We start from the raw sequence: 14,267 nt of genomic DNA, 5'->3' as shown, positions 1-14,267 counted from the left end.
CATGAATTAACATACTAATCTCTCTCAGAAGAGTACAAACAATGGAGTCAGGCAGAGCAGCAGCATTTCATCACAAGCAGGTGGCTTTGCTCAGGAGTGAAGTGCAGAGGCTAAAAAATATAGAACAACATAAGGAGAGAAAAAGCTACTGCTGGGAAAGAAGTATGTTCAAAATCAACTGGAGGCTATGGGCTCAGTCTAGCAATTCTGGGCACATTTAAACCAATCTGGCTTAATGAACACTTTTCAGTACCTTCATCACAACATGTATTCAAGCACACTATATTTCACACCACTGTCTGCCTTAGTCTGCAAACCTTCAAGGGATGAACTCTCCTTGGTCACATGAGTCAGTGCTTCCTCAGACTTCCCTGTGCCACAGCTACAGAATTTGACATTTTCACAATGGACAGGAGTCCAGCAGCTCCTTTTCCTCCTCAAAACTAATTTCTCTGCTGTCAGACAACCAGCACATTTGTCTCCCTGCCACAACACATCTGATTTTGGTTTTTCTGTCTTCCTAAAAGCATTTAACATTGATTACAGTTCACTATTGCTGTATCATTCAATGTTGCCAGGGCAAGGTGATGTGGCTATAGTCTTCCTTCTCTAGAAGCAACTGCACAGGTCTGAAGAGGTTTTTGGAACAGCAGTGAGTCACCTGTATTTGAGGCAATTGCAAACAACTGACAGCCTATGCATCCTATTTTAGATGCAAGTTATAGGTAGATCCCTGTGCAATAAGGAAACCATCAGCATACTTTGGTGCTCAGCAGTTGCTGCTGGGGTACAGGTTCCAGCTCTACCACAAAACGGGATAAATGATGCAAACCCTTGAAGCAAAACAAAATGCTTCTGAACAAAGAAAGATATCTACTGATGGCTGACACTGCATTGCTGCAATATAATGAATAGGTCATTTCAGAACTGCTAACACTTGGCTCTTCTGCATACTGTTCAAACCATGGGCTTTGTTCCACAGGAAGAGCACCACAATGACAGAAGCGGCAGGTATTTAGGAAGAGCAAGACTATAGGATGTGGCTTATCTCCAAATCACAGTGCACGTCCCTGGTTCCTCTGCTAACAAAAGTAAAAGAAGGAACTTTACTGTTTCAGTTTGAAAAGAGCAGACAATCTCAGATGTATTATTGCACTACTGAGATTAATGCAGACTGACTGATAGTATATCCAAGGGCAAGAGTTAAACTGTGGGACTAGCTAATCTAACACAGGATGTCAAGAGCATGAATATTTCACATAGGCAACTATACTTGTTTATGGAAAAAAAACCCCAATCCATCCATCCAGGGCTACTAACCAGAAAGCTATTACTCTGACTTAAAGGTATCCCTGGAAGAGATGCAGTAAATAGAGCTGTAATGTCTGACAACATAGAGCCTATACACTCCTAACTAAAGAAACACACTCGTGTTATCTAGCAATTCAAAAATAAATCAATCAGCTAATAAAGCAATGAACACATACTCAGACACACCTTATCAGAACACCAGTTTTTCAAATAGGCTTCAGAGAAAAGCTACATTTTAAAGAAACGCTAATCCTTAAAACTAGAAGAGTACATGTATTGAAAAGCATCTGTGGGAAAATCACAAATCTTTTTCAGTAAAAAGTTCTCAAAACAGAGAGTAACAATGACCTGAAACATCCAGGTAATTTCCTTACACAAAGGAATCTGTATACATTCATTTCAGGCTCTGTTTGAACACAGATGCGCACAGATGTATAATTAGTAGTTTAAGACTTCAGTGATAAATAGTAATGAGAATTATATAATTAAATATTCTCCAGCATCTAGATATGATCTACTTGGTGAGGGACAACAATCTTGTCAAATGGCTGGATTAGGATTGTTTTAAATCAGTGTCATTTTTGGAGACATTTCACCAGCTTAAGATGCACTGAAATAAGCATACCACCAGCTGCATGTTTTACATCACCTACATTTCACTTTTAACCTACTTTATGTATAAAATTTCCATCCCCTCAACCCAAACCCAAGGTCTATCCCCTCATCCCTAATCCAAAACTACCCATGTCTCTCACCCTTGTAGCCTCCATTCAGGCAGCAAGCACCCAGCTTGGCAACTGCTTGGCTTTTTGCCCCACCAGCATTCTCTTCAATTACTGCTTCTGTCTAGGGAGGTGACCCCTAAGCATCAGCTATGAGCTGTTTTCCTTTGAAGCAAAATACACAAACCCACTACTCTTAAGATATAATTTTGACAAGAAATTCAGACAAGAAAAAATGCCTAAAAAAAAAAATGTATGAACAGCCTTCTGAAAACTATTTAGGATGAATTTGTAAATTTGAGCCTAATGACTGGACAACGAAAGAGACTAGCTGTCTCTCAAGGGTAGTGTTATTCTGATCAATGCAAGTTACTCCTCAGTTGTCACACACAACTGGGCACACATACAGCTCAGGATACACCTTGAAAATATTGTTTGCACTAGCATGAATGCCTTAATTTTCTCCTCTGTTGTACATGTTTACAGTTTATTTTATTTATGCCACTCTTTCTCCCATCCTCCTCCTCTAGTCCTGAACACATTTAAAATATCCAAGAAAAGTAAAGGTAGCCCCTATCACAGTAACAAGGTATACACCAAGAGAGACAAGGGAAAAAAAATATCACAGTACTGTGACAGAAAAGTATCAAATTTACCTGCTCTCCCACAGGGAAGTCGGTGCACAAAGATTTGGGGCATAAGCACCTGGACTGTAAGCACATATTAAAAAAAAGTCTTTGAGGGAAGCAGGTTTGTACTCTTGCCTTTTACAGGTGATTGGTACAGTAATCACTGCACAAGATTTTTCTCACTAGCAGCCTTTTGACATTTTGATGATAAATACAAGGGCAGTCTCTATACCACTGGGAAGGTAGGGCCTATTGAAAGTTTCCTACTCACGAACAGTGCTGTTTAGAATTAGACTGCTGTCAGGGTTACCCTGATACAGCCTTGACATTTGCCTGCCACATATAATATGCACAACATTTTGCTGAAAATTTCTTTTTATTTCTGTTAACATCCCTGCAGACACACTCACTCAGAACCCAACCATGGATGTACATACAGGCAATTATTGATCATAATGTAAAATACCCATGCATTCTAGAAAGGCTTTTTGCCCAGGACTCTTTACAATATCACAGGAAAAGTTTTGCAAAAAAATACTGCGCATCCTAAGGATCACATCTGCTCTCCTTGTCCTGTTTATGTGTACAGTAACCACACTGAAGACAAGAAGTCAATCCACACACAGTTAAGACATCTCTATTTGCAACTCTTCTACCTTGTTAATAGGAAATTAATATAGATAAATGAAAAATATGGCCACAAAGAACAATTTACATTTTTCCTTTTAACTGCTGAGACGCAATTCATATGCTCAAGGAAAATGCCTGCATTCATATTTCCTGCATAAACACAGGCAAACTACAAAAAGAACAAATTAGTAGAATACCTCCAGATTTAGGAGGGCTCTTGGCTGACGCAAGTCAGGTGTGATGGCTTGTAACCCTCCCTCTATAAATCACATCTTCAGGCTGGGGCTCACTTCTTGAAGAAAAGGACTACAGGATCTGCTGCCTCTTACTCTGGACTCTGTTAGTCACTGCCAAACACAATCCTGATGTGCTCAGTCAGGCAGGAGCTACATTTTTAACAAGATCAAAGAATAGCATGGACTTACCAGCACACTTCCACCAGCCTTTGGCTGTCTAGCTAGGCTCACACCCATCCATTCATCGTCTCTGTCTTCCTTACAGGTCTTTCCACAGAGCATGCCCCGAGAATTGCCTACAGAAAAAAAGGGAAACTTAGCAAGGCAAGGAGACATAAGTTTTAAATATCTACCAAAGAACCCTGATAAGAAAAGAGATTGCCCATCAAACATTTGACAATGCTTTTCTTTCCCCCCTGCATCCTGATTACTTATTAGTTCTTGAATGCATTAACTGGGCCAATGCTCTCACTCTTAAGTGGCACCACACACATAAACAGGACAGACCCTGTTCCCAACAGCCAACAGTTATCACACTGTCCATAGCTCTATTTAAATGAGCCACCAAACCATCAAGTCAATGAGAAAGGTATCGGATTGCCTCCTGAATGCAATCTTGAAATGAGATCAGGTAAAAAAAATGAGGCTGAAATCTGTAGTCCTGTCAGGCAACACTCATGAATCCATGACAATTTAAAATCTGGTAGAGGACAAACCACTTGGCCAAAACAGTTTTAACACATGTAAGCTTCATAAACAGAAATTCTACTTAGTATAAGTATGGAAAGATGAACAATGCTTTTTTTTTTACAGGCAGAGAAAGCAACATGTCACCAAGAAAACCAAAATATTAAGATGTTTCAATCTATCCAGCAGAAAGTTTTAGATCAGTTTTACTTTAGGCCTCCACCTTCCCCTGACTCAGACAGTGGACCAGAGTAATTTAAGTCAGCCCTGATCCCATGCAATGGCATGCAAGTGGTCTCACTGAGACCACTTAAGTATAAAAAATAAACTCAAGAAATTATTTGCTGCATTATGAGGGAACCCATAGATCACCACATTACTAATAACACCACATATCATGAGCCCATCATTGCATTGCCCAGGGTCATCCCATGTACTCTTACTTCAGCACTGCCTGGAGCAGGCAGTAGCACTCCAAAACACTTATATAGTCACCAACATGCTGAAAAGTCACACTGAAGCAGGTGAAGAAAAGACAGAAACTTAGCAGGAAAAAAAACAAAAACCATTTACCTGGTTACGCCCTTGAAAGAGCATGCAGCACCACTGGGAGGAGACCAACACCAGTGGGATGTTATTTTGTAATGCTGAAGAGAATATGACACTTTTGCTAATAATGTTCAAAATCCATCAGGAAAGGCTGATGGCTCCCTCCCAATATTTCAGGGCCAATTTGAAGTTGGCAGAAGGACTGCTAGCCATGTAGTTTGGGGTTTTTTTGGTTGCCTCCTGCTCTCCCAACATCACAACTACCCACCTCTCCCCATATCCAGTTCTGTGCATCTTCTGTCAGGGTTGGTATGAACTCGACATTTAAACACTGCTCCTGGGGACTGAACAGAGGTGCTGTATTTAGATTCTGCCTTGGGAGCACCAACCAAGACCCTGGAAACCAAAAGCAAAGCAACAAGTGATTAATTTCAGGAGGAAAGGGAAAAAAAACAAAGGCTCACATTGCCAGAGCTTCACCAGCAAAAGCACTTTTCTCAGCAACCTTGTAAAACACAGTTTTCAGTTTTCACAAACTGAAAATGCCACACACAATAAAGGCATCTCTCCACAGTGAAGGCAAAAATATTTTTAACAAATTAAATTTCCATTAGGATTGTACCACATTTAAAGTGACACACCCTCACCACACACTTCCCAAAAGCATTTAGGAAAGCATAAGAATGGACAACAGCATCTGCATCCATTTTTCCTCAGTTTTAGCTACATCTCTATCAATCCAGAACTGGTACACCCACAAGCAGACAAAATTTGAACCTCCTGCTGGCTGCATTCTTGCCAGCCAGCCCACCCAAGATTTGCAAGCTTGTTTAGAAAGTGGAGACACCCCATTCACAGAACATTTTATATAATTACATCTTTAAAAAACAACAGCAAAAAATGAAACCACCAACACAAGTAAATTTCTTCCACAATTAATTGCTATCAACCAATATTTACCCTTAAGTCTCTGTGAAGACTACCTGGACTATTTATCCCACATGAGATCTAGTGTTTCTGGGAGCACCAATGGCCTGCTCTGACCACAGAGTTACCCTCAAAAGAAAGACGGTCAGCACTTTTTAATCACTTGTGTTAGGATCTAGTTAAACTCTTTTAACAACCCAGCTTCTATCTACTCATGCCCTAAGGAATGCTTTTTGAGGAGGATTACAGGGGAAGCACAAGTATTAAAGGAGTCCTTTCACTGTCTCCTCATTAAAAGAACAATTTTTCTCAAGAGGTTCTGACCCCAGACCTGGGCAGGTGAGGAAGAGGTGGGTTAAGCAGGAGGAGGGCAGCTCTGAGGAGGGCAGTGAGGAACACCAGGTAGTTAAGTAGCAGTTCTGCAATTCTCTTGTCCTGTCACACATGACAGAGCTTCTGAATGTAAAAAAATCCTCACTGAAGTTAAGCCCTGGGCTAGAACTAAGGGTGACCATCTCTAAAAGGCTCCAGAAGTCCCCTGTGCAGACCCAGGCTGCTACCTGGAAGGCAGCGTCTAACCAAGGAGATACAGCTCCTGGCTTAGCCACTCAAGAGCTACTGGTGCAAAGTCAGTCTGCATACACAACTCTCCCACACACAGATGGACAGCTCAGCACCAACCCCAAAATGGACACTTTCCCTGTTTAAAACAACTTTTCCCTTACCCTCCAACCTGAAGTTCCATACCAATCACCACTCATCATCACCATCCCAGTACACACAGGGAGACTGAAGGCACAAGGTGTGCACTTCTCCAGGGTCAATCCAAGTCATACAGAAGAGCTTCTCCTGCATCAGAGCCTCATCTATACACAGCAGGAGCACATCTCCACTCCTGACACACTGCCCTGGATGTCGGATGCAACAAAACTGTCCTGTGGCACTTGATACACTTACAAAAATATGAGAAAGCCCTGTGTTAAGTGAGCATTTTCTGTGAGGTTTTATAGGCTAAACTGTTTCATTTAGAGAATTCTGATGGAATTGCACTCCTGCACTCTTCAACACACATCATGCTTTCACAAGTGAGGAGAATTAATGCCGAAAATACTTAAAATGCTAAAACCTACAAAGGCTGCACACTTGGGCAGCAAGTGCAAAGGAGCTTGAAAAATAACTCTAAATGGAAATCCTACTAGACAGGCAGCAGATATAAAATCAAATGCCAGTCATTTAATTTACACGGGCAATGAATGCAAAGCATTCACTTATTGACATTCATGAGGTCCAACAAAAATAAACATTACTAGCTTAAAGAGTTATAGGTTCAAACTGCAAAAGGAAACACCATGTTTCTATGACCTCTTATAGAAATAAGACAACACAGGTCACACTAAACTCCAGTTTAAAAGAGCTTCTGCTCTAACCTAAGAAATGCAAATATGATGTAGCAACTAGTGTACAAGATACCTTGGGTTGCAACATGGAAGACAGAGACAATGGAGCCTAAATTACAAAGATTTTTAACTCTCTTTAAAAAGATGAAAGGGAAAATCTGATAATTAACAATTTGAGTAAGCTACTGGCACAGATAATATTGCTGTCTTGAGCAATTATACCTTTCAAAAAGAAAATGTTCATTGCCATTTCTTCATGCAGACCGAACAGAAAGAAGCAGCCAGCGATGTGTGCCAATGACAAATCTATTTTGGATTGTCCTGAATGCCCATGCATTTAAATTTGATATTTCATATACAGCACACACTATGCCATAGGATCTTGTCTCATTCTTTCACTCTTGCACCTAAAACTCTGCAGTTGAAACCTTTGCAGAGCTCCTGTTTTATCTGGTATGATCTGTGCTCACTCATGCCCTAAGATGGTTACTTCAGGGAAACAGGAGGTTTTCTGTTGGCTCACACGCTTTTTGGTTGGTATTTGTTACATACCAATTACTTTAATTTTATTCAAAGCAAAGTATTTCCTTTGCCAACAAAAAGACTTGCTTACTCTTCTACCAGCTTCTCTGTGTAATGCCTTAACTGTTGTAGGGAAGTCACCCATTTAACTATCATGGGATTTTTCAGCAGACCTTGATAAATGACTCTTCTCCATCAAAATACTTCGGGACTCCTACAGCAAAAAAACACCTGGTTTGTATCTCTACATATTTAAAACACATTTGAAATCTTTTGCAATGTCTATGAAACAGCACTGCAATCAGAGAACGTGTCTCTGTTACTCTATCAAATCAGAAATACATTTCAAAACAAAGTCTTAGAAGCTAATAGACTCTTCTCTCATTTCAGTGCTGTGGAGTCTTGCCTGGCATAAACACAGAAGATATAAATACAGCTAGAAGTACAACTTTCTAACATATTCCAAACAGTTTAACCAGCACTTGTTTAAAATGACTTATTTTTGCAGCACAGATTCCCAGTGCTACCCCATGACTACTTGGGCTGTCAGCAGGCAAGCACCAGCAGTTCTCCAGCCTTTTGCCAAAAGGCTTACTATGTGAGTAACACGCTTTGCAGAGATTATTGATGAGTGCAGGTTCTCACCACAACCACATTATTCTATTCCATGGGAAGGAAGCCCCTAGAATATTAGTGAGTAGCTGCATGAAGATACCTTGAAGGGGAAAACCCATCAAGGCAAAGAGGTTGTTTTCTATACAGAAAAGAAGAGAACCAAGAACAGGAAGAGGGGAGTTTGGAGCCATTTTAGCCATTTTCCTTGAGGTGTACAGAAATCTGTAGGAAACAGCCTCATTCCACTGCTCTGGGAAAAAAAAGTATTGGGGTTTAAGCCAAAATAGGGAGCAGTAAGCAGAAACGGCACTTAACTTTTTCTTCTTGCATTCATACTCACACAATCATGGACAAACATCTTCAGCTGTATTGAGAAAACTACGCAGCTGCATGACCATCCCACTGAAGGAGTTGCAGCAGACAATTTTATTGCATGACAAGAAGCTTTCTTGGCCACAGAGAAATTCACAGCTCCTTACAATTGTTTCCTGAAGAATAGTAACGATCCCTGGTGATTGACTCTCAGGACATACAGATTTGGAAATTAAGTGTTGCATTTAACAGAAGGAACTGTGAGCAAAAGCACAGAGCTGACCAATGGCTGGAGATATGTCAAGCACATTAAACATTGGCTTACAGCACGTCAGCAGTGATAAGACAATCACAGTTTAATGACTGAGGACTGTAGGTACCTCACCTCACTGCAATGTTAAGTGGCAGGGGAAACAAGTCTTTAAATATCCTCACATACCACAGCTCATTTCAAAAGCAATACCAGAGAAGGGTGCCTACCATCATATCCCAGCTGAGCTTCTCCCCTTTAGAAAGGTCTTTGTTACTTGCAAAAAAATCCCCAGTTACTTGAAACAAAAGTAATGTAATTTCATCCATTACACGCAGAGCAAGAAGCAGGAGGGCTGGATGATCCATGACCAATGACAGCAAACTCAGGTTCCTTAAAATTCCATGGCAGGATCTACACTATCACTGCTTAGATTATACACACAACACCCAGTCTCCACTGAATCAGTCTGTTACCACACCTTTGATAAAAAACAGAGAATAAAAATTTTCAGCTCCCCTAAAGTTGCTGAATAGAGCTTAAAGACTAAGTCGGCAAAAAAAAGAGAAGAAAGGATATAAAGGTATACACAGGGGATGATAAATGTGACTGGAACCAGTGGAGAAACAGATAAAAAGCCCTACAGTGTTTGTTTGGGCAACTTATGTAACAAGAAACAGTAGTGCGTGCCTAAATAAAAAGTTGAAGGAAAGGTCACATCTAATATTGAATCATTCAGTGCATACAACCAGAGACCCCTCTTAATAAACCTCCAGAACCATATAAGGACTTTCAGAAGGAGGCAAATGCATGGAAAATAGTTCTAGGAAAGTGATGTTTATGTGTTAGATAAGAAACACATTTTAATGAATATATCTGATTAGGCTAAGTACCTTGCTGTAAAGTCTCACAACATATGCAGAACAAGGAGAGATCAGCTGCATGTCCTGCACACATAAAGAATACCTGCTTTCTAATCTTTCAAATTGAATTAGAAAGTTTATTCCATCCAGTTTTGGATTGCCTTCCTTCTCACATGATGCGCTAACAGCACATGTAGATCAGCCCAAGATGCAGATCAACCTTCGGCAGCAGTGCAAACCAGTGAAGAGCAGGGATGATGGAATGATGCAACAGCAGAGAAACCAGACTCATTCTTTATTGTAAAACTCGCAGCAGGACACCATGCAACTAAACTGACTTCATCACTTTTTCATGCCAGATAGTTTTGCCAGACAAGATGAAATGGTCACCCTGGACTTGCTGAGATATTTGAAGGTGCCAACAAGAAGGGTCATAAGGAGGGAAAGGGAGAGAGAGATTAAAGTAACATCTTATTCATTTTAAAAAAAGAGCAATCAGAGATTTCAAATTATTAACACCTTTTATTTGGGGAATTTATTTTTTTTTTAACTGCCTGAGGTCATTTCTTGGTTGTTTTTTGAGTCTTTACTCCAAATTTCGAAATTACATCTAGAGAGCAGAAGCACTTCAGCTTGTCCCTGCTCCAAATGCAACCAGCCACCTGTTTTCTTGCTGGAAATGTTAACAATGGGTAACTGAGTAAACCTGACAAGATTTACAGCTATAAAACCCACTTAAGGAAGGAAAAGCAGACACTGTCAGAAATACAGTAACTTTGGCACATCTATGTTGAGATACCTTTCTTGAGACAAGATAATTTGCAAAAACAGCTCAATGGAACCATCATGGCAAACAACTATTGCAGAAAACGTCAAAGGCACTGACTTGCTCCACTATTGTTGTGCTGGCTGAATGCCCATATTCCATTATAATTTCTGTGTGCCACAGCCTGACTATTCAATTTATCTGATATAAGATTTAATATCAAATATCCCACCCCTCCTTCTTTTCATTCTACATGAATATTTGGTTCCTATAATGCCTGAAAGAATCACCAAACCCTGAAGCAGTATACTGGAAACCTACAAGCCTAAGATACGCAATACAGACAGGTGCCTTTGTGGTCCTGGAAAACAAAGAGTTGAAACTTGGAAGGTGTGGCTATGAGAAATACCATCTTAATATGAATTGTTGACTATGTGTGTGTATAGATATACACACACACACAAATATGTTCACACACAGCAGTACACAGCCAAGGCTACCAAAAAAACCACAGCTCTCATGATCAGAAGTACATTAGGTGACTATCAGGCCCATAAGCAATAAAGAGTAAGAGTTCCCTGAATACTTCCAAATACTTGAGAGCATATTAACATATTAAACAATTTTAGATGGGCAGGAGCCCTATCAGTCTCAGATATGATCAATCACATTTTTGGAGGCTCACATAGTGCTAAACTCACCAGGTAAGCCTTCAATGCCCAGAATACTACTGTCTGAAGATAAATTATTTTAACTACTTCCCACTGCAGTGTACAGACCCAAAGGACATGAAAAAACTGAAATCATAGCTCTTCCTTGCACATAAAAGTCACAAGAAAGAAAAAAATCTTGACCAAACCAGACAATAACCCTGACTTTTAAGAGGAGCTTCTTCAGAAAACTAGAAGAAGGCTGCATATACTTTTAGGAGACATTTATTATTGACCTTTAGGATGCACACACACATTACGAGCACAACTGCACATAGCACACTAGAATCAAGGAGAGTGTAAAAATACTTTTCTCCCAACTTGTCATCCCAGTGTCTGCAGGGAACAAGATTTTGAAGTACCCATGAAAGCAAACTTCCTGGTCTCACAATGAAAAGAGGAGCTTTCCCAGCAGTGGTGACAATCCCGCCCTCATGATTTCTGACCTTCGTGATGCTGACCATATTAAGCTGCCATTAACCCTTCTGGGTGTTAGGCCTAACAACTTTTTTTATTTAAAAACATTTAATGATCTTAGATGTTGGTTGGTTTTTTTGTTGGTTTTTTTTTCCGTATGGAAGCCATGGCAAAGGCACCATGAATCAGCTCCATTTTCAAAAAAACCCGGGGTTTACATAACTGGAGATTTTAATTTTGAGCACCAGACTTCTAACAGATCCCTGCCTTCAGGCAGATGCCCAACACTTAAAGTCCAGCATGTTTCTAAACAAAGTAGGGATATCTACAAAACTCCTCCCTAGTCCACCTTCCCTTTCAAAAATACCAAACCAGCAGGTGCTATCTGAAGATAATTCATACTATCAATCAGAATGACAGATACCTACATCAGAAGCAACAAATTCTAATACTTTTGTCCCATCACACTTCACTAGATCAGCATTTCATTCACACCATTGCAAATCCCCAGGAACCTGTGCTGAATACAAGTTCATTTCAGCCTTTGCACTCTTCATTGACTCCTGACCTAAGTTAAGCACTGCTTTAAACTGAGATCTTTTCTTTTCTCAGGATGCTTTTCCTCTATAAAGTCTTCTTGTAAGTCCTTAAAATGAATGCTCCATGAAAGCCACTATGGAGAAAGGAAGAGCATAGAACTACTTGTGAACTAAAGAGTGTGAAAGAAATTCCTTTTTAAAGAACTGCATGACAGAATGAATACATTTATTTAAAGCACAGTGCACCAAAGTTCCAACATCAATAGCTGAATATCTAAGTATAAAAAGATAAAGGCATGCTCTGTGGACGCTTACTGGCATCAGTGGCTCCTACTCACATTGGAAGTATACCAGATGACACCAGCTAGGTCCAATTAAGAGAAATCACTTTTAATTCTAACAAAGAGCCTTTAACCGAGACAACAAACAGTCTATGGTCCAATGCTCTTTTCAATCAACGGGAAAACAAGAAGCTTGCCAGTTTTACAAATTTTTGGACGTAGATAAACTTTCTATCTTCGGCCTTCTTTTTTATTTATTTTCTTTTAAGTTACACAGGCATTTCCTCTACGATTTGGAAGCGTCTCTTCAGCCTCCGAAGGCATTTTGTCCCTCGCCAGGCAGAGTGCGGGGAGCTCAGCTCCGTGGGCGCTGAGCGCGCTGCTCCCGCTGGAGTTTACCGCTATTGGAAACATTTCCCATTAACACGGCAAAAGCCATCGTCTTTCGTACCCCGTGCGCTTTTTCGTACCCAGTCCAGACGATGGGCTGCTAAATATTTCCTTTGAGGAAGGGGGACCGAGCACAGCGCCGAGACATCGGCCGCGGGCCGGCCGGCGCTTGAGGACAATTAGGTCACAATGCCGAGCGCCGGCCGCCAGCCCAGAAAGGACATCCATCTCCGTGTTAAAAATGCCTCCCTGCTCACACCAGGGAAATCCCCCGCGCACAAGGGGCGCGGAGCCCGCAACTCTGACTCCAAGGCACCCACACGAAGAGGTGGACGGAGCGCGGGGAGAGGCCCCGCAGCCAGGGCGGAGGCGCCCCTTGGCTGCCCTTGCGAGGGGGCTCGGGTCCTGCCGCCCCGTTGCGGGAGATGCGGCTGCCAGCCGGACGGACGGACGGATGGATGGATATCCCGGCAAGGTCCGCCCGGCCGCATCCCCGCCGCCACCGGGCACGCCGGGGCCGTGCTACTCACCACCGCGTGCTGTCGTGGTAGTGCTGCAGCACCGAGTACCCGAAGAAGGAGCCATTGGGACCCCGGAACACCACGGGCCGCCCCACGTCCACGTTGTAGGAGCGCACCGCGGCCACCCACAGCAGCGTCCATAGCACCCGCGCTCCGCGCTGCCGCGCCTCCGGCATCCTGCGAGTCCCGAGACAGCCGCCCGTACCGGCGCCGCTAAGCGCTGAACTCCGGACCGCCGAGCCCACGCTGGCCCTGGCGCTGACTCCAAGGCGGCGGGTCCGGGCGCGGCGCTTTTGTGCCCGCCCCGCGGCTCGGCCCGGCCCGGCCCGGCCCAGCCGCGCCCCGCGGGCACCGCGCGCCCCTCAGCCCGGCCGGCCGCGCCGCCGGCGCCCCCTGGCGGCCCCGGGCGGCTCCTGCCGCGCCCCGCCCGAGCCCGCCGCCCGTGGGTCCGGAACGCTCCGCTCCTCGGGCCCGCCGCCCGGCTCCTCCCGGCACGGCATCCGCGCCTCTCCCGCAGACACCCCTCGGGGTGCCTCTCTCTCCCACGAAACTGCCTGTCAGCTATGGCTTCCTTTCGTTCTTCCACCTACTGCCGCTGTCGCGCAGCCCCTCCCCCGGTGGGCGCCTGGAGGGGGAACAGGGAAATCACGAAGTTTAGGGCAGGAAGACATGGAGGAATCGGTCCCGACTTCCATTAGTTTGAGGCTATCAGCCCTGCTTGAATTTGGCACTCGGAGAGGAACGCTTCGTGAGTGACGGCAGAAAGATCTGATTTTGCATCGGGAAACGCACGGGAGATTTTCTTGGGAAAAGGGAAGCCATGAGAAGAGGCGGTGTCTTTTTTCAGGGCAGCAGAAATGAAAATACTTCTGATAAAAAAGTCAGACCGTTGTTTTCCGGCAGAAGTACTTCAGGTCTGAAAAAGAAGCACCAACCTTCGTGGCTAGGTAAAAGCTGAAAATTATTGTTCTAATACTTGAAAAGTTTGACCAT

General features: G+C 42.9%; 1 protein-coding gene across 1 annotated transcript in view; it reads right to left on the bottom strand.

Moving 5' to 3' along the window:
* Positions 1-13,638, bottom strand: part of ITGA9 (integrin subunit alpha 9) — a 219,723-nt gene extending 206,085 nt beyond the window's left edge. The window contains exons 1-3 of the mRNA XM_058833171.1: positions 13,284-13,638; positions 5,033-5,160; positions 3,718-3,824 (exon numbers count right to left, since the gene is read on the bottom strand). Of these exons, the coding sequence (XP_058689154.1) occupies positions 3,718-3,824; positions 5,033-5,160; positions 13,284-13,450 (402 nt within the window). The 5' untranslated portion in view covers positions 13,451-13,638. The remainder of the gene's footprint in view (positions 1-3,717; positions 3,825-5,032; positions 5,161-13,283) is intronic.
* Positions 13,639-14,267: the final 629 nt, after the last annotated feature.

This window comes from Poecile atricapillus, chromosome 2 (assembly GCF_030490865.1).
Source record: "Poecile atricapillus isolate bPoeAtr1 chromosome 2, bPoeAtr1.hap1, whole genome shotgun sequence".
NCBI lineage: Eukaryota > Metazoa > Chordata > Aves > Passeriformes > Paridae > Poecile > Poecile atricapillus.
The sequence above is the reverse complement of the archived record's forward strand: the minus strand, read 5'-3'. Positions and strand labels throughout refer to the sequence as shown.